We start from the raw sequence: 26,925 nt of genomic DNA, 5'->3' as shown, positions 1-26,925 counted from the left end.
ATACACACACAGTCACTGTGAGGAGCTCTGTCACACAGTATAATGAGATGAGGAGTGTAATACACACACAGTCACTGTGAGGAGCTCTGTCACACAGTATAATGAGATGAGGAGTGTAATACACACACAGTCACTGTGAGGAGCTCTGTCACACAGTATAATGAGATGAGGAGTGTAATACACACACAGTCACTGTGAGGAGCTCTGTCACACAGTATAATGAGATGAGGAGTGTAATACACAGACAGTCACTGTGAGGAGCTCTGTCACACAGTATAATGAGATGAGGAGTGTAATACACACACAGTCACTGTGAGGAGCTCTGTCACACAGTATAATGAGTCGGGGAGTGTAATACACACACAGTCACTGTGAGGAGCTCTGTCACACAGTATAATGAGTCGGGGAGTGTAATACACACACAGTCACTGTGAGGAGCTCTGTCACACAGTATAATGAGATGAGGAGTGTAATACACACACAGTCACTGTGAGGAGCTCTGTCACACAGTATAATGAGATGAGGAGTGTAATACACACACAGTCACTGTGAGGAGCTCTGTCACACAGTATAATGAGATGAGGAGTGTAATACACACACAGTCACTGTTAGGAGCTCTGTCACACAGTATAATGAGTCGGGGAGTGTAATACACACACAGTCACTGTGAGGAGCTCTGTCACACAGTATAATGAGATGAGGAGTGTAATACACACACAGTCACTGTGAGGAGCTCTGTCACACAGTATAATGAGATGAGGAGTGTAATACACACACAGTCACTGTGAGGAGCTCTGTCACACAGTATAATGAGATGAGGAGTGTAATACACACACAGTCACTGTGAGGAGCTCTGTCACACAGTATAATGAGATGAGGAGTGTAATACACACACAGTCACTGTGAGGAGCTCTGTCACACAGTATAATGAGATGAGGAGTGTAATATACACACAGTCACTGTTAGGAGCTCTGTCACACAGTATAATGAGATGAGGAGTGTAATACACACACAGTCACTGTGAGGAGCTCTGTCACACAGTATAATGAGATGAGGAGTGTAATACACACACAGTCACTGTGAGGAGCTCTGTCACACAGTATAATGAGATGAGGAGTGTAATACACACACAGTCACTGTGAGGAGCTCTGTCACACAGTATAATGAGATGAGGAGTGTAATACACACACAGTCACTGTGAGGAGCTCTGTCACACAGTATAATGAGACGGGAGTGTAATATACACACAGTCACTGTGAGGAGCTCTGTCACACAGTATAATGAGTCGGGGAGTGTAATACACACACAGTCACTGTGAGGAGCTCTGTCACACAGTATAATGAGATGAGGAGTGTAATACACACACAGTCACTGTGAGGAGCTCTGTCACACAGTATAATGAGTCGGGGAGTGTAATACAGTCACATTACTAGCTGACGTGGTCGCAGCCCTCGTGGTGTGTATAGTCTGTGACCGGTAATGCAGCTTGCACATAACGGTAATACTGTGTTGCAGGGCCACACTCAGGACACAAACTCCTTCTTCATGTGTAAGAAGCTGCGTTCCATCGGCGTTAAGGTCAGCAGAATTTCGGTAATCCCGGACGACGTTGACGCCATTGCCGGGGAAATCGCAGCCTTCTCCTCCCAGTACACCTATGTCCTCACCTCCGGGGGAATTGGACCCACACACGACGATGTCACCTTCGAGGCTGTGGCAAAGGCTTTCGGAGAGGACGTGTCCCCCCACCCAGAGCTGGTCTCCCTGGTGCAGAAGTTCTTTGGGAAGTCAGATGTTGGGTGCCCGGAGATGAAGCTTGCGCGGATCCCCGTTTCCTCTAAGCTAAACTACGGCACAGACAAGCGCACCGGCGACTGCTTCAAATACCCGCTCATTAGTGTCCGCAATGTCTATGTATTTCCCGGGATCCCGTCACTGATGGAGAGGGCGCTGGAGGGCTTGGACCATCTCTTCCGCAATGAGAAGATGCGTTTCTACTGCCGGGAGATTTATGTGAATGCCGATGAGATATCCATCGCCGCTGTGCTAGAAGATGCCAACAATCGCTACCGGAAATACGTCAGCCTGGGGTCCTACCCGGACTGGGCGAATAACTACTACCGGGTGCAGCTGACGCTGGATTCGGACTGTGAAACGCGTCTGAATGAAGCCTATGACTTTTTAATACAGCACCTCCCTTCGGGGGTAGTGGTCCCGTTTGTGAGCAGCCCAGTGTCCCAGGCGGCGGCGGAGGTGTACCGGCTGGCGCAGTCAGGTAATGACGACTCTTATTGCAGGATCTGCCTGTACTCGCTGCAGTGCAACTTTAGCCAAACACAGAGCTCAGGTCTGGGGGTAACCCTGTGTTGTCGGCGGTCAGAATACCGACGCTGGCATTCACGATAGTAGAAATCTCGACAGGCGGGGAAACAAGTATGTCCCTCCCACCCTCCCTTCCCACAGCCTAACTAACCCCTCCTGCCCCACACCCTAACCCTCCTCCTTAGTACCTAACACACACACACACCCTCTCCCTGCAGCTTAACCCTAACGTCACCTGTCTTTGCAGGTTCCACTCTAGGTGACAAGGTTGCATCTGCTCTGCGTACGGTGGAGGAGGCGCTGGACAAATACAATTTACAGAAAGTCTGCGTGGCGTTTAATGGCGGAAAAGATTGCACGGCCCTCCTACACCTGTTCCACGCGGCTGTGCAGAGGTGAGAGTCTCTGCGGAGTGCTACAATAGTCGGTGGGATGGTTTACATCTAATTCACCCCCCCACCTCTTTTTCCCTCCCTTCCCAGGAGGTACCAGGAGCATCATGAGAAGCTGCAGGCTCTCTACATCCGCATCGTGTCACCCTTTCCTGAGATGGAGCAGTTCACGCAGGACACGATCAAGCAGTGAGTTGGGGTGGAACCGCCATGGGTGCCACGTAATGCCTCGGAAATCACATGGCTGGTCCAAGCTTGTAATTCTCCTCCGTTCTCTGCAATATCATTTTATCATCTTCAGTACAAACAGGGAAGATGGGAACAGATAAATGCATGATTAATGGTGACCGGCCGGGGTCGGGGGCCGTGGTGGTGTCTCTGGATCCGGGGTAAGGGTGGAACTACGTTGGCTGGATTCTATGCCGAGTGGGTGGGGTCTCCTCTCTCTTTCTGTCTCTCTCTCTCTCTCTCTCTCCTGTTCTGTTTTTACTGTCTGGTTCTTAGGTCTCTGCTCTTCATCCTGTTTTGCGTTAAGCCCTATTGGTGTGGCGTCTGGCACGCACCTTTTTTGAATGGCGTGACTTTGATGAGGAGCCCCCTCTGTGATTTAATGCCTCATTTAAGGAATTACTTCAACTATCTAGATAATTTATGGCTGAGGGCGGGAGTTTCGCCATTGAATCAGTGGTATGAAGGGGTACGTTTAAGTCCTTTGAACAGATACGTAATGATTATGAAATCCCCAATTCAGCATTGTTTCGTTATCTCCAGCTGCGTCATGCAGCACCGGCGCAGTTTGGTAACTTGCCTTTAGTCATTTCAGTATCCCCGGTTAAAACATTGCTTATTAAGGGGGGTCATTCCGAGTTGATCGCTCGCTAGCTGTTTTTAGCAGCCGTGCAAACGTATAGTCGCCGCCCACGGGGGAGTGTATTTTCACTTTGCAAGTGTGCGATCGCCTGTGCAGCCGAGCTCTGCAAAAACATTTTGTGCAGTTTCTGAGTAGCCCAGAACTTACTCAGCCGCTGCGATCACTTCAGCCTGTCCGGGCCCGGAATTGACGTCAGACACCCGCCCTGCAAACACTTGGACACGCCTGCGTTTTTCCAACCACTCCCAGAAAACGGTCAGTTGACACCCACAAACCACCTCTTCCTGTCAATCTTGCGATCGGCTGTGCGAATGGGTTCTTCGATAAATCCATCGCTCAGCAACGATCCGCTTTGTATTGCGGTGCATATGCATGCGCAGTAGTGATCTGATCGCTGCGCTGCGAAAAACGTCAGCGTGCGATCAGGTTGGAATGACCCCCCTAAGTTAGGCTCGAAAGGGCAGATATCTGCAATATATGCCGCATTATATGAACATATCAACATGCATTTGTTTGATCCTTTGAAAGTTAAATGGGAACATTATTTAGGTGAGCTTTCTAACGAACAATGGACGCAAATGTTAGGTTCCATTAGATATACTACCCTGTGTGTTCGATACCGGCAGATCTTCTTTTATATAATGCATAGAGTGTGTCGTACCCCAGTGTCGCGTCACAGAGCAAATCTTCGTTCGGATACTTGCTGTCCAAAGTGCTGCGCAGAGGAGGCTGACTTCTGCCACCTATTATGGTCCTGTTCAAAGGGATTTCCTTTTTGGACCAAAGTTCGGGCTGATATTACCGTCACTGAGCCGTCCCTACCCGTGATGAATCCTAAAATGTGCCTGTCTGGGTTAGATGTTGAGGAAACACATTCCCTAGAACTTTACAGATATGTTTTATGTCTGACCACTATGGCTAAGGTGTTATATATATATATATATATATATATATATATATATATACAGACTAGAGTGCCCGGCTCCATTAAGACCGCGTTACTGCGCCTCTACAAATAATAATCACATAAAGTCCAAAGGCGCGGCACTCCTAGCGGCTTGAATAAAGGACAACAGCAGGGCGTGCGTGTAGACAACGTTTCAATGCCTTTGTTGCGGCATAAAAGACCTGATGATAATGCCGCAATAAGGGCATTGAAATGTTTTCCACACGCATGCCCTGCTGTTGTTTTTTATTCAAGCTGCTAAGAGTGCCGCGCCTTTGGACTTTATATAAAATATATATATATATATATATATATATATATATATATATATATTTTAGAACCTGTTATAATAAAAAAATTTATTACGTTAGTGGCATAGTGGAAATATAATTGGTGGGGCAGTGGACGGAGATGCTGAGCTCCTGTCAGCAGCTCCCGTCAGCGGCTCAGGTAGCATGAAGCCGCTGGCGGGGAGGGAGCCGCTGGTGGGGTGGGAGCTGCTGGCGGGGAGAAGAGCGATGTCACATGGTGAACATCGCTCATCGCGGCTCTGTACACACATGCCGTGATGAGCGATGTCACAAGTGACATTGCTCACATTGCAGCACCTCCGACCGCCATCCTGCACTCAGTGAGCGTGGGTGCGCACATCGTTGATTGCTAGGATCATACACACTAGACGATGTGAACAATCGTCTGTTTCGGCCATATTGGTCACAATAATGGTGTAGTGTGTATGGCCCTTTAGGTATAATGGGTGTTGAGGCATACAATGTGCTTCTGCCTGTCCACATATTGTATAATAGGAAGCCACCAGCACTGGTTTTGCTTATTACATTGACCATAAATTATTTTAATTTGTCCTGGACCGACAACCGAAGGCCCCCCTGCTAGTGTCCCGCAGCACCCGGGGGTACCACCGCACACAGTGTGAGAACCCCTGTACTAGATGACGGAAGGATGCTAAGAAAGTGATCAGACGTGCAAAGGCAGAAGCTGAGGAAAAAATGGCCCAGTCAGTAGATAAAGGGGGCAAAACTTTTTTTTAAGTATATAAGTGAAAGGAGAAAATCAAATGGAGAATAATAAGACTTAAGACAGAGAGTGAGAATTTGGTGGAGGGAGACAAGGCAATAGCAGATCACCTAAATAATTATTTTTGCTCAGTATTTACTACAGAAGAAGGGATGGGGCCACAGTTAAGTTGCAAGGACATTCATAAAAATAAGGTAGATGAAAGTACATTTACAGAGGAGAAGGTCCTAACAGAACTTTCACAACTAAAAGTGGATAAATCAATGGGACCAGATGGGATACACCCAAGGATACTCAAAGAGCTAAAAGATGTGCTGGTTACACCGTTAACAGAATTATTTAACCAGTCACTAAATACAGGTGACATTCCAGAGGACTGGAAAAGAGCAAATGTAGTTCCACTGCACAAAAGTGAAAGTAAGGAAGAAGCAAGTAACTACAGACCAGTAAGCCTTACATCAGTAGTGGGGAAAGTAATGGAAAAACTATTAAAAGAAAGAGTTGTGGAATATCTTAAATCAAACCACTTACAGGATCCAAAACAGCATGGATTTACTGGTGGTAGATCATGCCAAACAAATCTTATTGACTTTTTTGACTCTGTGACGAAAATAATAGATCAAGGGGGAGCTGTAGATGTAGCATATCTAGACTTTAGTAAGGCATTTGACACTGTCCCACATCGCAGACTGCTAAATAAACTTGAAAGCGTGGGGGTGGATTATAAAACAGTTAAATGGATAAGAACCTGGTTGCAGGATAGGAAACAGACAGTTGTAGTTAATGGAGTGCAATCTATGGAGGGAAATGTTACCAGTGGAGTACCCCAGGGATCTGTACTTGGTCCAGTTCTCTTTAATATCTTTGTTGGTGACATTGCAGATGGTATTGAAGGGAAGGTATGCCTTTTTGCAGATGATACAAAGATATGCAACAGGGTAGACACACCGGGAGGGGTAAAACAAATGATTGATGACCTAGCTAGGCTTGAGAAATGGTCAAGAACGTGGCAACTACAGTTTAATGCTAAAAAATGCAAAATCATGCACTTGGGTCTCAAAAACCCAAAGGCTAAATATAGTATCAAGGGTACTATAATGGAAACTACTGAGGAGGAAAGGGATTTAGGAGTCACTATTTCAAGTGACTTGAAGGCAGGAAAGCAATGCAACAAAGCAATGAGAAAGGCAAGTCAGATGCTTGGTTGCATAGGGAGAGGAATCAGTAGCAGGAAAAAAGAAGTGATAATGCCACTGTATAGGTCATTGGTGCAGCCCCATCTGGAATACTGTGTCCAGTTCTGGAGACCATATCTCCAGAAAGATATAAATACATTAGAGAGTGTACAAAGAAGAGCAACTAAAATGGTGCATGGCCTACATCACAAAACTTACCCGGAAAGGCTAAAAGATCTTAACATGTATAGTATGGAGGAGAGAAGGGAAAGGGGAGACATGATAGAAACTTTCAAATATATCAAGGGTCTTAAAGTTCAGGAGGGAAACATTCTTCAAAGGAAGAGAAGTATTAGAACTCGAGGACATACACTGAAACTGGAGGGGGGAGGCTCAGGGGAAATTACTTCACAGAAAAGGTAGTTGATAAGTGGAATAGTCTCCCATCAGAGGTGGTAGAGGCTAAGACTGTAGAGCAATGTAAACATGCTTGGGATAGGCATATGAACATCCTTACAAAGAATTAAGGTTCAAAAAGGGTTGAGATTACCTAAAGGATAAAAAAAAAATGGGCAGACTAGATGGGCCAAGTAGTTCTTATCTGCCGTCAAATTCTATGTTTCTATTGTTTCTATGTTTCTAGATGTATATATCTTACATTGCTGTATTCATACTGATACTCAGGGTTCTGTGCAGTATATTTCTGACTGGGATATTTCCATTGCAGTAATGTGTATACTGAGTTCTATGTACACACTGTACAATGTGTTTAGCTGTTTACTATTGTGTCTTTGTGTTGCACGCTTTGTAGTGTAACGTGTTCTTGTACACTAAGTTCAACTTAAACCAATACAAATATTACGCAATTTAAAAAAGAAAATGCCTGATTAGTATGTACGACGGGATAGAGCATAAGGACAGCGCACTCTCTGGGGCATTTGCCAGTTCTGGTTCCCGCCATCTTACCCCCCAGATTCTGCTCGGTCTCGGGTTCCGGCCCTGGTCCTGACACCTGTGTCTCTTCCAGTTACAGTCTCCAGATTTACACCATCCAGGGTGATATTAAACAGGCTCTGATGGACCTAAAGGCTGAACAGCCCCAGCTGGAAGCCATTCTGATGGGGACACGTCGCACGGATCCCTACTCCAAATCCCTGACTTCAATGTGCCTGACCGACCCTGACTGGCCTAAGTACATGCGAGTGAATCCCTTGTTGGTGAGTGTGGTTCTGCCGGGTGTTCTTCTAGCAGAGTCGCGGGTGGATGTGGGACCCAATATAGCATCTTTCTGTGTTACAGGACTGGTCCTACCGAGACATCTGGGAGTTCCTGCGGACGCTATATATTCCCTATTGCATTCTATATGATAAAGGGTGAGGTGCCCTGCCTGTCTGACCCAGTGTCCCCTCTGCTGCTCCGTCTGTCCCTTACACCCAGTGTCCCCTCTGCTGCTCCGTCTGTCCCTTACACCCAGTGTCCCCTCTGCTGCTCCGTCTGTCCCTTATACCCAGTGTCCCCTCTGCTGCTCCATCTGTCCCTTACACCCAGTGTCCCCTCTGCTGCTCTGTCTGTCCCTTACACCCAGTGTCCCCTCTGCTGCTCTGTCTGTCCCTTACACCCAGTGTCCCCTCTGCTGCTCCGTCTGTCCCTTATACCCAGTGTCCCCTCTGCTGCTCTGTCTGTCCCTTACACCCAGTGTCCCCTCTGTTGCTCTGTCTGTCCCTCACACCCAGTGTCCCCTCTACTGCTCTGTCCGTCTGTCCCTTACACCCAGTGTCCTCTCTGCTGCTCCGTCTGTCCCTTATACCCAGTATCCCCTCTGCTGCTCCATCTCTCTCTTATACCCAGTGTCCCCTCTGCTGCTCCATCTGTCCCTTACACCCAGTGTCCCCTCTGCTGCTCTGTCTGTCCCTTACACCCAGTGTCCCCTCTGCTGCTCCGTCTGTCCCTTATACCCAGTGTCCCCTCTGCGGCTCTGTCTGTCCCTTACACCCAGTGTCCCCTCTGTTGCTCTGTCTGTCCCTCACACCCAGTGTCCCCTCTACTGCTCTGTCCGTCTATCCCTTACACCCAGTGTCCTCTCTGCTGCTCCGTCTGTCCCTTATACCCAGTGTCCCCTCTGCTGCTCCATCTGTCTCTTATACCCAGTGTCCCCTCTGCTGCTCCATCTGTCCCTTACACCCATTGTCCCCTCTGCTGATCCATCTGTCCCTTACACCCAGTGTCCCCTCTGCTGCGCTGTCTGTCTGTCCCTCACACCCAGTGTCCCCTCTGCTGCTCTGTCTGTCCCTTACACCCAGTGTCCCCTCTGCTGCTCTGTCTGTCCCTTACACCCAGTGTCCCCTCTGCTGCTCTGTCTGTCTGTCCCTTACACCCAGTGTCCCCTCTGCTGCTCTGTCTGTCCCTTACACCCAGTGTCCCCTCTGCTGCTCCGTCTGTCCCTTACACCCAGTGTCCCCTCTGTTGCTCTGTCTGTCCCTTACACCCAGTGTCCCCTCTGCTGCTCTGTCTGTCCCTTACACCCAGTGTCCCCTCTGCTGCTCTGTCTGTCCCTTACACCCAGTGTCCCCTCTGCTGCTCTGTCTGTCTGTCCCTTACACCCAGTGTCCCCTCTGCTGCTCCGTCTGTCCCTTATACCCAGTGTCCCCTCTGCTGCTCCGTCTGTCCCTTACACCCAGTGTCCCCTCTGTTGCTCTGTCTGTCCCTCACACCCAGTGTCACCTCTGCTGCTCTTGTCTGTCCCTTACACACAGTGTCCCCTCTGCTGCTCTGTCTGTCTGTCTGTCCCTTACACCCAGTGTCCCCTCTGCTGCTCCGTCTGTCCCTTACACCCAGTGTCCCCTCTGCTGCTCCGTCTGTCCCTTACACCCAGTGTCCCCTCTGTTGCTCTGTCTGTCCCTCACACCCAGTGTCACCTCTGCTGCTCTTGTCTGTCCCTTACACCCAGTGTCCCCTCTGCTGCTCCGTCTGTCCCTTACACCCAGTGTCCCCTCTGCTGCTCTGTCTGTCCCTTACACCCAGTGTCCCCTCTGCTGCTCTGTCTGTCCCTTACACCCAGTGTCCCCTCTGCTGCTCTGTCTGTCCCTTACACCCAGTGTCCCCTCTGCTGCTCTGTCTGTCCCTTACACCCAGTGTCCCCTCTGCTGCTCCGTCTGTCCCTTACACCCAGTGTCCCCTCTGCTGCTCCGTCTGTCCCTTACACCCAGTGTCCCCTCTGCTGCTCCGTCTGTCCCTCACACCCAGTGTCCCCTCTGCTGCTCCGTCTGTCCCTTACACCCAGTGTCCCCTCTGCTGCTCCGTCTGTCCCTTACACCCAGTGTCCCCTCTGCTGCTCCGTCTGTCCCTTATACCCAGTGTCCCCTCTGCTGCTCCATCTGTCCCTTACACCCAGTGTCCCCTCTGCTGCTCCATCTGTCCCTTACACCCAGTGTCCCCTCTGCTGCTCTGTCTGTCCCTTACACCCAGTGTCCCCTCTGCTGCTCTGTCTGTCCCTTATACCCAGTGTCCCCTCTGTTTCTCTGTCTGTCCCTTACACCCAGTGTCCCCTCTGCTGCTCTGTCTGTCCCTTACACCCAGTGTCCCCTCTGCTGCTTCGTCTGTCCCTTACACCCAGTGTCCCCTCTGCTGCTCTGTCTGTCCCTTACACCCAGTGTCCCCTCTGTTGCTCTGTCTGTCCCTTACACCCAGTGTCCCCTCTGTTGCTCTGTCTGTCCCTTACACCCAGTGTCCCCTCTGCTGCTCTGTCTGTCTGTCCCTTACACGCAGTGTCCCCTCTGCTGCTCTGTCTATCCCTTACACCCAGTGTCCCCTCTGCTGCTCTGTCTGTCCCTTACACCCAGTGTCCCCTCTGCTGCTCTGTCTGTCCCTTACACCCAGTGTCCCCTCTGCTGCTCTGTCTGTCCCTTACACCCACTGTCCTCTCTGTTGCTCTGTCTGTCCCTTACACCCAGTGTCCCCTCTGCTGCTCTGTCTGTCCCTTACACCCAGTGTCCCCTCTGCTGCTCTGTCTGTCCCTCACACCCAGTGTCCCCTCTACTGCTCTGTCTGTCTGTCCCTCACACCCAGTGTCCCCTCTGCTGCTCTGTCTGTCCCTTACACCCAGTGTCCCCTCTGCTGCTCTGTTTCTCCCTTACACCCAGTGTCCCCTCTGCTGCTCTGTCTATCTGTCCCTTACACCCAGTGTCCCCTCTGCTGCTCCGTCTGTCCCTTACACCCAGTGTCCCCTCTGCTGCTCCATCTGTCCCTTACACCCAGTGTCCCCTCTGTTGCTCTGTCTGTCCCTTACACCCAATGTCCCCTCTGCTGCTCTGTCCCTTACACCCAGTGTCCCCTCTGCTGCTCTGTCTGTCCCTTACACCCAGTGTCCCCTCTGCTGCTCTGTCTGTCCCTCACACCCAGTGTCCCCTCTACTGCTCTGTCCGTCTGTCCCTTACACCCAGTGTCCCCTCTGCTGCTCCGTCTGTCCCTTATACCCAGTGTCCCCTCCGCTGCTTCATCTGTCCCTTATACCCAGTGTCCCCTCTGCTGCTCCATCTGTCCCTTACACCCAGTGTCCCCTCTGCTGCTCCATCTGTCCCTTACACCCAATGTCCCCTCTGCTGCTCTCTCTGTCCCTTACACCCAGTGTCCCCTCTGCTGCTCTGTCTGTCCCTTACACCCAGTGTCCCCTCTGTTTCTCTGTCTGTCCCTTACACCCAGTGTCCCCTCTGCTGCTCCGTCTGTCCCTTACACCCAGTGTCCCTTCTGCTGCTCTGTCTGTCCCTTACACCCAGTGTCCCCTCTGCTGCTCTGTCTGTCCCTTACACCCAGTGTCCCCTCTGCTGCTCTGTCTGTCCCTTACACCCAGTGTCCCCTCTGCTGCTCTGTCTGTCCCTTACACCCAGTGTCCCCTCTGCTGCTCCATCTGTCCCTTACACCCAGTGTCCCCTCTGCTGCTCTCTCTGTCCCTTACACCCAGTGTCCCCTCTGCTGCTCTGTCTGTCCCTTACACCCAGTGTCCCCTTTGTTGCTCTGTCTGTCCCTTACACCCAGTGTCCCCTCTGCTGCTCCGTCTGTCCCTTACACCCAGTGTCCCCTCTGCTGCTCAGTCTGTCCCTTACACCCAGTGTCCCCTCTGCTGCTCTGTCTGTCCCTTACACCCAGTGTCCCCTCTGCTGCTCTGTCTGTCCCTTACACCCAGTGTCCCCTCTGCTGCTCTGTCTGTCCCTTACACCCAGTGTCCCCTCTGTTGCTCTGTCTGTCCCTCACACCCAGTGTCCCCTCTACTGCTCTGTCTGTCTGTCCCTTACACCCAGTGTCCCCTCTGCTGCTCTGTCTGTCTGTCCCTTACACGCAGTGTCCCCTCTGCTGCTCTGTCTATCCCTTACACCCAGTGTCCCCTCTGCTGCTCTGTCTGTCCCTTACACCCAGTGTCCCCTCTGCTGCTCTGTCTGTCCCTTACACCCAGTGTCCCCTCTGCTGCTCTGTCTGTCCCTTACACCCAGTGTCCCCTCTGCTGCTCTGTCTGTCCCTCACACCCAGTGTCCCCTCTGCTGCTCTGTCTGTCCCTCACACCCAGTGTCCCCTCTACTGCACTGTCCATCTGTCCCTTACACCCAGTGTCCCCTCTGCTGCTCTGTCTATCTGTCCCTTACACCCAGTGTCCCCTCTGCCCCTGACACCCAGTGTCCCCTCTGTTGCTCTGTCTGTCCCTTACACCCAGTGTCCCCTCTGCTGCTCTGTCCCTTACACCCAGTGTCCCCTCTGCTGCTCTGTCTGTCCCTTACACCCAGTGTCCCCTCTGCTGCTCTGTCTGTCCCTCACACCCAGTGTCCCCTCTACTGCTCTGTCCGTCTGTCCCTTACACCCAGTGTCCCCTCTGCTGCTCCGTCTGTCCCTTATACCCAGTGTCCCCTCTGCTGCTTCATCTGTCCCTTATACCCAGTGTCCCCTCTGCTGCTCCATCTGTCCCTTACACCCAGTGTCCCCTCTGCTGCTCCATCTGTCCCTTACACCCAGTGTCCCCTCTGCTGCTCTCTCTGTCCCTTACACCCAGTGTCCCCTCTGCTGCTCTATCTGTCTTTTACACCCAGTGTCCCCTCTGTTGCTCTGTCTGTCCCTTACACCCAGTGTCCCCTCTGCTGCTCCGTCTGTCCCTTACACCCAGTGTCCCCTCTGCTGCTCTGTTTGTCCCTTACACCCAGTGTCCCCTCTGCTGCTCCGTCTGTCCCTTACACCCAGTGTCCCCTCTGCTGCTCTGTCTGTCCCTTACACCCAGTGTCCCCTCTGCTGCTCTGTCTGTTCCTTACACCCAGTGTCCCCTCTGCTGCTCTGTCTGTCCCTTACACCCAGTGTCCCCTCTGCTGCTCCGTCTGTCCCTTACACCCAGTGTCCCCTCTGCTGCTCCATCTGTCCCTTACACCCAGTGTCCCCTCTGTTGCTCTGTCTGTCCCTTACACCCAGTGTCCCCTCTGCTGCTCTGTCTGTACCTTACACCCAGTGTCCCCTCTGCTGCTCTGTCTGTCCCTTACACCCAGTGTCCCCTCTGCTGCTCTGTCTGTCCCTTACACCCAGTGTCCCCTCTACTGCTCTGTCTGTCCCTTACACCCAGTGTCCCCTCTGCTGCTCTGTCTGTCCCTTACACCCAGTGTCCCCTCTGCTGCTCCGTCTGTCCCTTACACCCAGTGTCCCCTCTGCTGCTCCGTCTGTCCCTCATACCCAGTGTCCCCTCTGCTGCTCCGTCTGTCCCTTACACCCAGTGTCCCCTGTGCTGCTCCGTCTGTCCCTTACACCCAGTGTCCCCTCTGCTGCTCCGTCTGTCCCTTATACCCAGTGTCCCCTCTGCTGCTCCGTCTGTCCCTTTCACCCAGTGTCCCCTCTGCTGCTCCATCTGTCCCTTACACCCAGTGTCCCCTCTGCTGCTCTGTCTGTCCCTTACACCCAGTGTCCCCTCTGTTGCTCTGTCTGTCCCTTACACCCAGTGTCCCCTCTGCTGCTCCGTCTGTCCCTTTCACCCAGTGTCCCCTCTGCTGCTCCATCTGTCCCTTACACCCAGTGTCCCCTCTGCTGCTCTGTCTGTCCCTTACACCCAGTGTCCCCTCTGTTGCTCTGTCTGTCCCTTACACCCAGTGTCCCCTCTGCTGCTCTGTCTGTCCCTTACACCCAGTGTCCCCTCTGCTGCTCTGTCTGTCCCTTACACCCAGTGTCCCCTCTGCTGCTCCGTCTGTCCCTTACACCCAGTGTCCCCTCTGCTGCTCTGTCTGTCCCTTACACCCAGTGTCCCCTCTGCTGCTCTGTCTGTCCCTTACACCCAGTTTCCCCTCTGTTGCTCTGTCTGTACCTTACACCCAGTGTCCCCTCTGCTGCTCTGTCTGTCCCTCACACCCAGTGTCCCCTCTACTGCTCTGTCTGTCTGTCCCTTACACCCAGTGTCCCCTCTGCTGCTCCGTCTGTCCCTTATACCCAGTGTCCCCTCTGCTGCTCTGTCTGTCCCTTACACCCAGTGTCCCCTCTGCTGCTCCGTCTGTCCCTTACACCCAGTGTCCCCTCTGCTGCTCCGTCTGTCCCTTACACCCAGTGTCCCCTCTGCTGCTCCGTCTGTCCCTTACACCCAGTGTCCCCTTTGCTGCTCCGTCTGTCCCTGATACCCAGTGTCCCCTCTGCTGCTCTGTCTGTCCCTTATACCCAGTGTCCCCTCTGCTGCTCCGTCTGTCCCTTATACGCAGTGTCCCCTCTGTTGCTCTGTCTGTCCCTTACACCTAGTGTCCCCTCTGCTGCTCTGTCTGTCCCTTACACCCAGTGTCCCCTCTGCTGCTCTGTCTGTCCCTTACACCCAGTGTCCCCTCTGCTGCTCTGTCTGTCCCTTACACCCAGTGTCCCCTCTGCTGCTCCGTCTGTCCCTTATACCCAGTGTACCCTCTGCTACTCTGTCTGTCTGTCCCTCACACTCAGTGTCCCCTCTGACGCCCTGGCTGTCTGTCCCTCACACCCAGTGTCCCCTCTGACGCCCCGGCTGTTTGTCCCTCACACTCAGTGTCCCCTCTGCTGCTCCGTCTGTCCCTTACACCCAGTGTCCCCTCTGCTGCTCCGTCTGTCCCTTATACCCAGTGTCCCCTCTGCTGCTCCGTCTGTCCCTTTCACCCAGTGTCCCCTCTGCTGCTCCATCTGTCCCTTACACCCAGTGTCCCCTCTGCTGCTCTGTCTGTCCCTTACACCCAGTGTCCCCTCTGTTGCTCTGTCTGTCCCTTACACCCAGTGTCCCCTCTGCTGCTCTTTCTGTCCCTTACACCCAGTGTCCCCTCTGCTGCTCTGTCTGTCCCTTACACCCAGTGTCCCCTCTGCTGCTCCGTCTGTCCCTTACACCCAGTGTCCCCTCTGCTGCTCTGTCTGTCCCTTACACCCAGTGTCCCCTCTGCTGCTCTGTCTGTCCCTTACACCCAGTGTCCCCTCTGTTGCTCTGTCTGTACCTTACACCCAGTGTCCCCTCTGCTGCTCTGTCTGTCCCTCACACCCAGTGTCCCCTCTACTGCTCTGTCTGTCTGTCCCTTACACCCAGTGTCCCCTCTGCTGCTCCGTCTGTCCCTTATACCCAGTGTCCCCTCTGCTGCTCTGTCTGTCCCTTACACCCAGTGTCCCCTCTGCTGCTCCGTCTGTCCCTTACACCCAGTGTCCCCTCTGCTGCTCCGTCTGTCCCTTACACCCAGTGTCCCCTTTGCTGCTCCGTCTGTCCCTGATACCCAGTGTCCCCTCTGCTGCTCTGTCTGTCCCTTATACCCAGTGTCCCCTCTGCTGCTCCGTCTGTCCCTTATACCCAGTGTCCCCTCTGTTGCTCTGTCTGTCCCTTACACCCAGTGTCCCCTCTGCTGCTCCGTCTGTCCCTTATACGCAGTGTCCCCTCTGTTGCTCTGTCTGTCCCTTACACCTAGTGTCCCCTCTGCTGCTCTGTCTGTCCCTTACACCCAGTGTCCCCTCTGCTGCTCTGTCTGTCCCTTACACCCAGTGTCCCCTCTGCTGCTCTGTCTGTCCCTTACACCCAGTGTCCCCTCTGCTGCTCCGTCTGTCCCTTATACCCAGTGTACCCTCTGCTACTCTGTCTGTCTGTCCCTCACACTCAGTGTCCCCTCTGACGCCCTGGCTGTCTGTCCCTCACACCCAGTGTCCCCTCTGACGCCCCGGCTGTTTGTCCCTCACACCCAGTGTCCCCTCTGACGCCCCGGCTGTCTGTCCCTTACACCCAGTGTCCCCTCTGACGCCCTGGCTGTCTGTCCATCACACCCAGTGTCCCCTCTGACGCCCTGGCTGTCTGTCCCTCACACTCAGTGTCCCCTCTGACGCCCTGGCTGTCTGGCCCTCACACCCAGTGTCCCCTCTGACGCCCTGGCTGTCTGTCCCTCACACCCAGTGTCCCCTCTGACGCCCCGGCTGTCTGTCCCTTACACCCAGTGTCCCCTCTGACGCCCTGGCTGTCTGTCCCTCACACTCAGTGTCCCCTCTGACGCCCTGGCTGTCTGTCCCTCGCACCCAGTGTTCCCTCTGACGCCCTGGCTGTCTGTCCCTCACACCCAGTGTCCCCTCTGACGCCCCAGCTGTCTGTCCCTCACAGCCAGTGTCCCCTCTGACACACCGGCTGTCTGTCCCTTACACCCATTGTCCCCTCTGATGCCCTGGCTGTCTGTCCCTCACACTCAGTGTCCCCTCTGACGCCCTGGCTCTCTGTCCCTCACACCCAGTGTCCCCTCTGACGGGCCGGCTGTCTGTCCCTCACACCCAGTGTCCCCTCTGACGCCCGGCTGTCTGTCCCTCACACCCAGTGTCGCCTCTGACGCCCGGCTGTCTGTCTCCTGCAGGTACACCTCTCTAGGAAGCACAGAGAATACCAGCAAGAATCCTGCCCTGCGATACACCACCACAGCCGGTGCTGAGAGCTTCCACCCAGCGTACATGCTTGAGAACGAGGAGGAGGAGCGGATGTCTAGGAAGTAAAGTAACGCGTGTCCCCGTCCGCTAGCGTGTGCTGTCTGCTGCCGTCCGTGTCCGTGTGAGATGATGACACAATGGGGGGGGGGGTCTGCACACACATTGTGTCATAGTGTATGTATAGGCTGTGTAATAACGCACACACTTGTGTTATAGCAGAACCAGTCCCTCTATGTCCTAATACACTGTGGTCCTTACAAGGTATGTGTGTCAGTGTGCAATGGTGACCCCTGCTCCCTGGTTCTCCCTCCCGCTGTCTGCCCTGACCCTAATCCCCCTCTGTCTCCCCCACGCTCACGCCCCTGTCTTCTCTCTCGCCAGTCTTACCCTAATCCTCCTCTGTCTCCCCCACGCTCACGCCCCCTGTCTTCTCTCTCACCAGTCTCACCCTAATCCTCCTCTGTCTCCCCCACGCTCACGCCCCCTGTCTTCTCTCTCACCAGTCTCACCCTAATCCCCCTCTGTCTCCCCCACACTCACGCCCCCTGTCTTCTCTCTCGCCAGTCTGACCCTGATCCTCCTCCACACTCACGCCCTCTGTCTTCTCTCTCACCAGTCTGACCCTGATCACCCTCGGTCTCCTCCACACTCACGCTCCCTGTCTTCTCTCTCGCCAGTCTGACCCTGATCACCCTCGGTCTCCTCCACACTCACGCCCCCTGTCTTCTCTCTCGCCAGTCTGACCCTGATCCCCCTCTGTCTCCTCCACACTCACGCCCCCTGTCTTCTCTCTCGCCAGTCTGACACTGATCCCCCTCTGTCTCCTCCACACTCACGCCCCATGTTTTCTCTCTCTCCAGTCTGACCCTGATCCCCCTCTGTCTCACCCACACTCACGCCCCCGTCTTCTCTCTCGCCAGTCTGACCCTGATCCCCCTCTGTCTCCCCCACACTCAAGCCCCTGTCTTCTCTCTCGCCAGTCTGACCCTAATCCCCCTCTGTCTACCCCACACTCACGCCCCCGTCTTCTCTCTCTCCAGTCTGACCCTGATCCCCCTCTGTCTCCCCCACACTCACGCCCCCTGTCTTCTCTCTCGCCAGTCTGACCCTAATCCCCCTCTGTCTATCCCACACTCACGCCCCCGTCTTCTCTCTCTCCAGTCTGACCCTGATCCCCCTCTGTCTCCCCCACACTCACGCCCCCTGTCTTCTCTTTCGCCAGTCTGACCCTGATCCCCCTCTGTCTCCCCCACACTCACGCCCCCTGTCTTCTCTCTCTCCAGTCTGACCCTGATCCCCCTCTGTCTCCCCCACACTCACGCCCCCGTCTTCTCTCTCTCCAGTCTGACCCTAATACCCCCTCTATCTCCCCCACACTCACGCCCCCTGTCTTCTCTCTCGCCAGTCTGACCCTGATTCTCCTCCACACTCACGCCCCCTGTCTTCTCTCTCGCCAGTCTGACCCTGATCCCCCTCTGTCTCCCCCACACTCACGCCCCCTGTCTTCTCTCTCGCCAGTCTGACCCTGATCCCCCTCTGTCTCCCCCACGCTCACGCCCCTGTCTTCTCTTTCACCAGTCTCACCCTAATTCCCCTCTGTCTCCCTCACGCTCACGCCCCCTGTCTTCTCTCTCACCAGTCTCACCCTAATCCCCCTCTGTCTCCCCCACGCTCACGCCCCCTGTTTTCTCTCTCGCCAGTATGACCCTGATCCCCCTCTATCTCCCCCACACTCACGCCCCCTGTCTTCTCTCTCGCCAGTCTGACCCTGATCTCCCTCTCTCACACCCCCTGTCTTCTCTCTCGCCAGTCTGACCCTGATCCCCCTCTCTCACACCCCCTGTCTTCTCTCTCGCCAGTCTGACCCTGATCCCCCTCTCTCACACCCCCTGTCTTCTCTCTCGCCAGTCTCACCCTGATTCCCCTCTGTCTCCCCACCACTCACGACCCCTGTCTTCTCTCTCGCCAGTCTGACCCTGATCCCCCTCTGTCTCCCCCACACTCACGCCTCCTGTCTTCTCTCTCGCCAGTCTGACCCTGATCCCCCTCTATCTCCCCCACACTCACGCCCCCTGTCTTCTCTCTCGCCAGTCTGACTTTGATCCCCCTCTGTCTCCTCCACACTCACGCCCCCTGTCTTCTCTCTCGCCAGTCTGACCCTGATCCCCCTCTGTCTCCTCCACACTCACGCCCTCTGTCTTCTCTCTCGCCAGTCTGACCCTGATCCCCCTCTGTCTCACCCACACTCACGCCCCCTGTCTTCTCTCTCACCAGTCTCACCCTAATCCCCCTCTGTCTCCTCCACACTCACGCCCTCTGTCTTCTCTCTCGCCAGTCTGACCCTGATCCCCCTCTGTCTCCCCCACACTCACGCCCCCTGTCTTCTCTCTCGCCAGTCTGACCCTGATCCCCCTCTGTCTACCCCACACTCACGCCCCCTGTCTTCTCTCTCACCAGTCTGACGCTAATCCCCCTCTGTCTCCTCCACACTCACGCCCTCTGTCTTCTCTCTCGCCAGTCTGACCCTGATCCCCCTCTGTCTCCTCCACACTCACGCCCCCTGTCTTCTCTCTCACCAGTCTGACCCTGATCCCCCTCTGTCTCCCCCACACTCACGCCCCCTGTCTTCTCACTCACCAGTCTGACCCTGATCCCCCTCTGTCTCCCCCACACTCACGCCCCCTGTCTTCTATCTCGCCAGTCTGACCCTGATCCCCCTCTGTCTCCCCCACACTCACGCCCCCTGTCTTCTCTCTCGCCAGTCTGACCCTGATCCTCCTCCACACTCACGCCCTGTGTCTTCTCTCTCACCAGTCTGACCCTGATCCCCCTCTGTCTCCCCCACACTCACGCCCCCTGTCTTCTCTCTCGCCAGTCTCACCCTAATCCCCCTCTGTCTCCCCCACGCTCACGCCCCCTGTCTTCTCTCTCACCAGTCTCACCCTAATCCACCTCTGTCTCACCCACACTCACGCCCCCTGTCTTCTCTCTCACCAGTCTGACGCTAATCCCCCTCTGTCTCCTCCACACTCACGCCCTCTGTCTTCTCTCTCGCCAGTCTGACCCTGATCCCCCTCTGTCTCCCCCACACTCACGCCCCCTGTCTTCTCTCTCGCCAGTCTGACCCTGATCCCCCTCTGTCTCCCCCACACTCACGCCCCCTGTCTTCTCTCTCACCAGTCTGACCCTGATCCCCCTCTGTCTCCCCCACACTCACGCCCCCTGTCTTCTCTCTCACCAGTCTGATCCTGAACCCCCTCTGTCTCCCCCACACTCACGCCCCCTGTCTTCTCTCTCACCAGTCTGACCCTGATCCCCCTCTGTCTCCCCCACACTCACGCCCCCTGTCTTCTCTCTCGCCAGTCTGACCCTGATCCCCCTCTGTCTCCCCCACACTCACGCCCCCTGTCTTCTCTCTCACCAGTCTGACCCTGATCCCCCTCTGTCTCCCCCACACTCACGCCCCCTGTCTTCTCTCTCGCCAGTCTGACCCTCATCCCCCTCTGTCTCCTCCACACTCACGCCCCCTGTCTTCTCTCTCGCCAGTCTCACCCTAATCCCCCTCTGTCTCCCCCACACTCACGCCCCCTGTCTTCTCTCTCGCCAGTCTGACCCTGATCCCCCTCTGTCTCACCCACACTCACGTCCCCTGTCTTCTCTCTCGCCAGTCTGACCCTGATCCTCCCTCTGTCTCCCGCATACTCACGCCCCCTGTCTTCTCTCTCGCCAGTCACACCCTGATCCCCCTCTGTCTCCCCCACACTCACGCCCCCTGTCTTCTCTCTCGCCAGTCTGACCCTGATCCCCCTCTTTCTCCTCCACACTCACGCCCCCTGTTTTCTCTCTCGCCAGTCTGACCCTGATCCCCCTCTGTCTCCCCCACACTCACGCCCCCTGTCTTCTCTCTCGCCAGTCTGACCCTGATCCCCCTCTGTCTCCCCCACACTCACGCCCCCTGTCTTCTCTCTCGCCAGTCTGACCCTGATCCCCCTCTCTCACACCCCCTGTCTTCTCTCTCGCTAGTCTGACCCTGACCCTGATCCCCCTTTGTCTCCCTCACACTCACGCCCCCGTCTTCTCTCTCGCCAGTCTGACCCTGATCCCCCTCTCTCACACCCCCTGTCTTCTCTCTCGCTAGTCTGACCCTGATCCCCCTCTGTCTCCCCCACACTCACGCCCTCTGTCTTCTCTCTCGCCAGTCTGACCCTGATCCTCCCTCTGTCTCCCCCACACTCGCGCCCCCTGTCTTCTCTTTCACCAGTCTCACCCTAATTCCCCTCTGTCTCCCCCACGCTCACGCCCCCTGTCTTCTCTCTCAGCAATCTCACCCTAATCCCCCTCTGTCTCCCCCACACTCACGCCCCCTGTCTTCTCTCTCGCCAGTCTGACCCTAATCCACCTCTGTCTCCCCCACGCTCACGCCCCCTGTCTTCTCTCTCACCAGTCTCACCCTAATCCCCCTCTGTCTCCCCCACACTCACACCCCCTGTCTTCTCTCTCTCCAGTCTGACCCTGATCCCCCTCTGTCTCCCCCACACTCACGCCCTCTGTCTTCTCTCTCGCCAGTCTGACCCTGATCCTCCCTCTGTCTCCCCCACACTCACGTCCCCTGTCTTCTCTCTCGCCAGTCTGACCCTGATCCCCCTCTGTCTCCTCCACACTCAGGCTCCCTGTCTTCTCTCTCGCCAGTCTCACCCTGATCCCCCTCTCTCACCCACACTCACGCCCTCTGTCTTCTCTCTCGCCAGTCTGACCCTGATCCCCCTCTGTCTCCCCCACACTCACGCCCCCTGTCTTCTCTTTCGCCAGTCTGACCCTGATCCCCCTCTGTCTCACCCACACTCACGCCCCCGTCTTCTCTCTCACCAGTCTGACCCTAATAGCCACTCTGTCTCCTCCACACTCACGCCCTCTGTCTTCTCTCTCGCCAGTCTCACCCTAATCCCCCTCTGTCTCCCCCACACTCACGCCCCCTGTCTTCTCTCTCGCCAGTCTGACCCTGATCCTCCTCCACACTCACGCCCTCTGTCTTCTCTCTCACCAGTCTGACCCTGATCCCCCTCTGTCTCCTCCACACTCACGCCCCCTGTCTTCTCTCTCGCCAGTCTGACCCTGATTCCCCTCTGTCTCCTCCACACTCACGCCCCCTGTCTTCTCTTTCGCCAGTCTGACCCTGATCCCCCTCTCTCTCCTCCACACTCACGCCCCCTGTCTTCTCTCTCGCTAGTCTGACCCTGATCCTCCCTCTGTCTCCCCCACACTCACGCCCCCTGTCTTCTCTCTCGCCAGTCTGACGCTAATCCCCCTCTGTCTCTTCCACACTCACGCCCCCTGTCTTCTCTCTCACCAGTCTCACCCTAATCCCCCTCTGTCTCCTCCACACTCACGCCCCCTGTCTTCTCTCTCACCAGTCTCACCCTAATCCCCCTCTGTCTCCTCCACACTCACGCCCCCTGTCTTCTCTCTCGCCAGTCTGACCCTGATCCCCCTCTGTCTCCCCCACACTCACGCCCCCTGTCTTCTCTCTCGCCAGTCTGACCCTGATCCCCCTCTGTCTCCCCCACACTCACGCCCCCTGTCTTCTCTCTCACCAGTCTCACCCTAATCCCCCTCTGTATCCTCCACACTCACGCCCCCTGTCTTCTCTCTCGCCAGTCTGACCCTGATCCCCCTCTGTCTCCTCCACACTCACGCCCCCTGTCTTCTCTCTCGCCAGTCTCACCCTAATCCCCCTCTGTCTCACCCACACTCACGCCCTCTGTCTTCTCTCTCGCCAGTCTGACCCTGATCCCCCTCTCTCACACCCCGTCTTCTCTCTCGCCAGTCTGACCCTAATCCCCCCTCTGTCTCCCCAACGCTCACGCCCCCTGTCTTCTTTCTCGCTAGTCTGACCCTGATCCCCCTCTGTCTCCCCCATACTCACGCCCTCTGTCTTCTCTCTCGCCAGTCTGACCCTGATTCTCCTCTGTCTCTCGTCCACACTCACGCCCCCTGTCTTCTCTCTCACCAGTCTCACCCTGATCCCCCTCTGTCTCACCCACACTCACGCCCCCTGTCTTCTATCTCGCTAGTCTGACCCTGATCCCCCTCTATCTCCCCCACACTCACGCCCCTGTCTTCTCTCTCGCCAGTCTCACCCTGATCCCCCTCTCTCACACCCCCTGTCTTCTCTCCCGCCAGTCTCACCCTAATCCCCCTCTGTCTCACCCACACTCACGCCCTCTGTCTTCTCTCTCGCCAGTCTGACCCTGATCCCCCTCTGTCTCCCCCACACTCACGCCCCTGTCTTCTCTCTCGCCAGTCTGACCCTAATCCACCTCTGTCTCACCCACACTCACACCCCCTGTCTTCTCTCCCGCCAGTCTCACCCTAATCCCCCTCTATTTCCCCCACACTCACGCCCCCTGTCTTCTCTCTCGCCAGTCTGACCCTGATCCCCCTCTGTCTCCCCCACACGCCCCCTGTCTTCTCTCTCACCAGTCTGACCCTGATCCCCCTCTCTCACACCCCCTGTCTTCTCTCTCGCCAGTCTGACCCTGATCCCCCTCTGTCTCCCCCACACTCACGCCCCCTGTCTTCTCTCTCACCAGTCTGACCCTGATCCCCCTCTCTCACACCCCCTGTCTTCTCTCTCGCCAGTCTCACCCTAATCCCCCTCTGTCTCACCCACACTCACGCCCTCTGTCTTCTCTCTCGCCAGTCTGACCCTGATCCCCCTCTCTCACACCCCCTGTCTTCTCTTTCGCAAGTCTGACCCTGATCCCCCTCTCTCACACCCCGTCTTCTCTCTCGCCAGTCTGACCCTAATCCCCCCTCTGTCTCCCCCACGCTCACGCCCCCTGTCTTCTTTCTCGCTAGTCTGACCCTGATCCCCCTCTGTCTCCCCCACACTCACGCCCCCTGTCTTCTCTCTCACCAGTCTCACCCTGATCCCCCTCTGTCTCCTCCACACTCACGCCCTCTGTCTTCTCTCTCACCAGTCTCACCCTGATCCCCCTCTGTCTCCTCCACACTCACGCCCTCTGTCTTCTCTCTCGCCAGTCTGACCCTGATTCTCCTCTGTCTCTCGTCCACACTCACGCCCTCTGTCTTCTCTCTCACCAGTCTCACCCTGATCCACCTCTGTCTCACCCACACTCACGCCCCCTGTCTTCTATCTCGCTAGTCTGACCCTGATCCCCCTCTATCTCCCCCACACTCACGCCCCTGTCTTCTCTCTCGCCAGTCTCACCCTGATCCCCCTCTCTCACACCCCCTGTCTTCTCTCCCGCCAGTCTCACCCTAATCCCCCTCTGTCTCACCCACACTCACGCCCTCTGTCTTCTCTCTCGCCAGTCTGACCCTGATCCCCCTCTGTCTCCCCCACACTCACGCCCCTGTCTTCTCTCTCGCCAGTCTGACCCTAATCCACCTCTGTCTCATCCACACTCACACCCCCTGTCTTCTCTCCCGCCAGTCTCACCCTAATCCCCCTCTATTTCCCCCACACTCACGCCCCCTGTCTTCTCTCTCGCCAGTCTGACCCTGATCCCCCTCTGTCTCCCCCACACTCACGCCCCCTGTCTTCTCTCTCACCAGTCTGACCCTGATCCCCCTCTCTCACACCCCCTGTCTTCTCTCTCGCCAGTCTGACCCTGATCCCCCTCTGTCTCCCCCACACTCACGCCCCCTGTCTTCTCTCTCACCAGTCTGACCCTAATCCCCCTCTCTCACACCCCCTGTCTTCTCTCTCGCCAGTCTGACCCTGATCCCCCTCTGTCTCCCCCACACTCACGCCCCCTGTCTTCTCTCTCACCAGTCTCACACTGATCCCCCTCTATCTCCCCACCACTCACGCCCCCTGTCTTCTGTCTCGCCAGTCTCACCCTGATCCCCCTCTGTCTCACCCACACTCACGCCCCCTGTCTTCTCTCTCACCAGTCTCACCCTGATCCCCCTCTGTCTCCCCCACACTCACGCCCCCTGTCTTCTGTCTCGCCAGTCTCACCCTGATCCCCCTCTGTCTCACCCACACTCACGCCGCCTGTCTTCTCTCTCACCAGTCTGACCCTGATCTTCCTCTGTCTCCCCCACACTCATGCCCCCTGTCTTCTCTCTCGCCAGTCTGACCCTGATCCCCCTCTGTCTCCCCCACACTCACGCCCCCTGTCTTCTCTCTCGCCAGTCTGACCCTGATCCCCCTCTGTCTCCCCCTCACTCATGCCCCCTGTCTTCTCTCTCGCCAGTCTGACCCTGATCCCCCTCTGTCTCCCCCACACTCACGCCCCCTGTCTTCTCTCTCGCCAGTCTCACCCTGATCCCCCTCTGTCTCCTCCACACTTACGCCCCCTGTCTTCTCTCTCGCCAGTCTCACCCTGATCCCCCTCTGTCTCCCCCACACTCACGCCCCCTGTCTTCTCTCTCACCAGTCTCACCCTGATCCCCCTCTGTCTCCCCCACACTCACGCCCCCTGTCTTCTCTTTCGCCAGTCTGCCCGTCGCCTCAGCCTATGGTCTGGAGTAGATGCTGAGCCACTTGGAGCAGAGACCTGATTGCGGCTGCTGCCACGGATGGGTGCCATTGGTGTGGGGGGGAGGGGGGGGGGGCGCTGTGATACGTCATTATGTGGCACTCTGACATTTCCAGGGGAGGTGGAGACACCTAGCCATCTCTCTGCTGATGCCTGTTTGGTGTCAGCGTTTGTCCCTCTGCTGCGTCAGCAGCTGTCACATGACCCACAGGGCGAGTGCCTCCTGTGGAAGGGTTAAACATACGCATGTGATGGGTAATGTACAGAGGCGGGCACCTATCTGACCTGTGGAAAAAATGCTGCTTTTGTAATGATGCCAGCTTTGCCTGGGGGCGGGGGAAAGCCCCCCCCCCCCCTTCCTCCACCACTGTCCCAGCACGACAAACAAAGCCGGGGATTATAGAGTTTTCCACGCTGTTCCCAGTACAATGGTCCAGGCCGCCTCCTGACTTCTCCTCCCCTCCGGCCAGGGCTCGTGCTCTCCCGCCAGCTGATAAATTGCACCCCCGCCCCCCATACCCAGAACCGCATGATGATCCCGGTAAAGAGACACCCTTCCCTTCTCTCCTCTGTCCTCCTCGCTGAGCCTCCCCGGCCTATGGTGCCCTTCTCCCACTTCTCCATGGGACAGTTCCTCCGGAATATGACCTTGCCTGTTCCTAGGTACAAGAACACCATGGGGCTGAACGTGGGGCACTCGTTCCTGCGGGGCCTGAAGGAGTGCCTGTACTTCCTGCTCTGCTGCTGGTGCGTGAAGGAAATCCTGGACTAGGGGGTCACTGGCCTTCCTGCACACCTGGGGCGCAGGACGGGTGCCCGCTCTCCTCTGCCAGTGTTATAGAGTGAATCTGCTTTCTGACTGACTTGTGGTTACATCTAGAACCTAGCCTTTTACTCCGTGATCGGCGCTGCCCTCTGTATGCCCAGGCAGTGACGCCCGCCCGCTGGGAGAAACGGGTGCCCAGGATCCGTACTGGAATAACGGAACGCTGCAGCCGCTGTCTCTGGCACTCTTCAGTGTTGTTCTGCCGGAATGGGGACTCGCAGATGATGGCGGACCTCCGGGGCAAATTGTAAGGCCCTCCCCGATGCCGCAGGCGCTGATCCATACAGACGTACAGTGACTTTCCAGTGTTACAATAAAATGCACTGATATTGTGTAATGTCTGAGTCTCCTCTGTCACTTCCTTCCAGAGACTGGTGGTGAGTATCTGCTGCGGCCAGTTACTACTATAGCGCCCACATATACCGCAGTGCTCTGCTCCACTGGTGCTTACACCCTATCACATGTACACACACACACACACTAGTGTTAATTTTTTGTCAGAAGTCAATTAATCCACTAGTATGTTTATGGATTGTGGGAGGAAACACGGAAAAACTGAGAACATGCAGACTCCACACAGATTCATTGTAGGAACGGATCCCAAGACCTCAGTGCTGAGGTTTAGCGATGCTAACCACTACACCAACCCTAGCCATAATAATCATTAGATTATTAACATCAAAGTTGCAGCATAAGGTGGTGAAAGATTTACTTATAAAAGGTGACATACTGTAAGTACAGGGTCGGTTCATCGCTCTATAACCCCGGGTGGTGGGGGAGAGTCACAGAACTCCTCTTCCGTCAGTGGTTACACAGCAGAGACCACACTTGTAGGTGCGTTGTCAGCCAGACATAACTAGAGCTGCTGAGACGTCCTGTGTATACAGGTAGTTAGTGCGATGTGATGCCAATAGTGCCCTGTACACAGCACCGTACAGCGCACATAGCACATGC

The 26,925-nt window shown here is 55.6% G+C and overlaps 1 protein-coding gene across 2 annotated transcripts; it reads left to right on the top strand.

The window, feature by feature from the left end:
* Positions 1-1,447: 1,447 nt before the first annotated feature.
* On the top strand, positions 1,448-26,303 carry FLAD1 (flavin adenine dinucleotide synthetase 1). 2 transcript variants are annotated; one of them, XM_063946648.1, is made up of 7 exons: positions 1,448-2,275; positions 2,570-2,717; positions 2,805-2,903; positions 7,769-7,958; positions 8,041-8,114; positions 16,566-16,697; positions 25,809-26,303. In XM_063946648.1, the coding sequence occupies exons 1-7, from the start codon at positions 1,480-1,482 to the stop codon at positions 25,915-25,917; spliced, it is 1,548 nt and encodes a 515-aa protein (XP_063802718.1). In that variant the 5' UTR covers positions 1,448-1,479; the 3' UTR covers positions 25,918-26,303. The 2 variants fall into 2 exon arrangements, with proteins under 2 accessions (XP_063802718.1, XP_063802719.1); XM_063946649.1 differs by lacking the exon at positions 25,809-26,303 and adding an exon at positions 25,105-25,676.
* The last annotated feature ends 622 nt before the right edge of the window (positions 26,304-26,925 follow it).

This window comes from Pseudophryne corroboree, chromosome 12 (assembly GCF_028390025.1).
Source record: "Pseudophryne corroboree isolate aPseCor3 chromosome 12, aPseCor3.hap2, whole genome shotgun sequence".
NCBI classification, from domain to species: Eukaryota; Metazoa; Chordata; class Amphibia; order Anura; family Myobatrachidae; genus Pseudophryne; species Pseudophryne corroboree.
Note: the sequence above shows the minus strand (reverse complement) of the source record. Positions and strands in the feature narration are given on the sequence as shown.

Bases quoted from the DNA above. Each gene is read 5' to 3' on its own strand.
- FLAD1 (XM_063946648.1), top strand. From the start codon at position 1,480: ATGCAGCTTGCACATAACGGTAATACTGTGTTGCAGGGCCACACTCAG. The intron at 2,276-2,569 runs GTAATGACGACT...CTGTCTTTGCAG, and splicing joins GTACCGGCTGGCGCAGTCAG to GTTCCACTCTAGGTGACAAG. The intron at 16,698-25,808 runs GTAAAGTAACGC...GCCTGTTCCTAG, and splicing joins GAGGAGCGGATGTCTAGGAA to GTACAAGAACACCATGGGGC.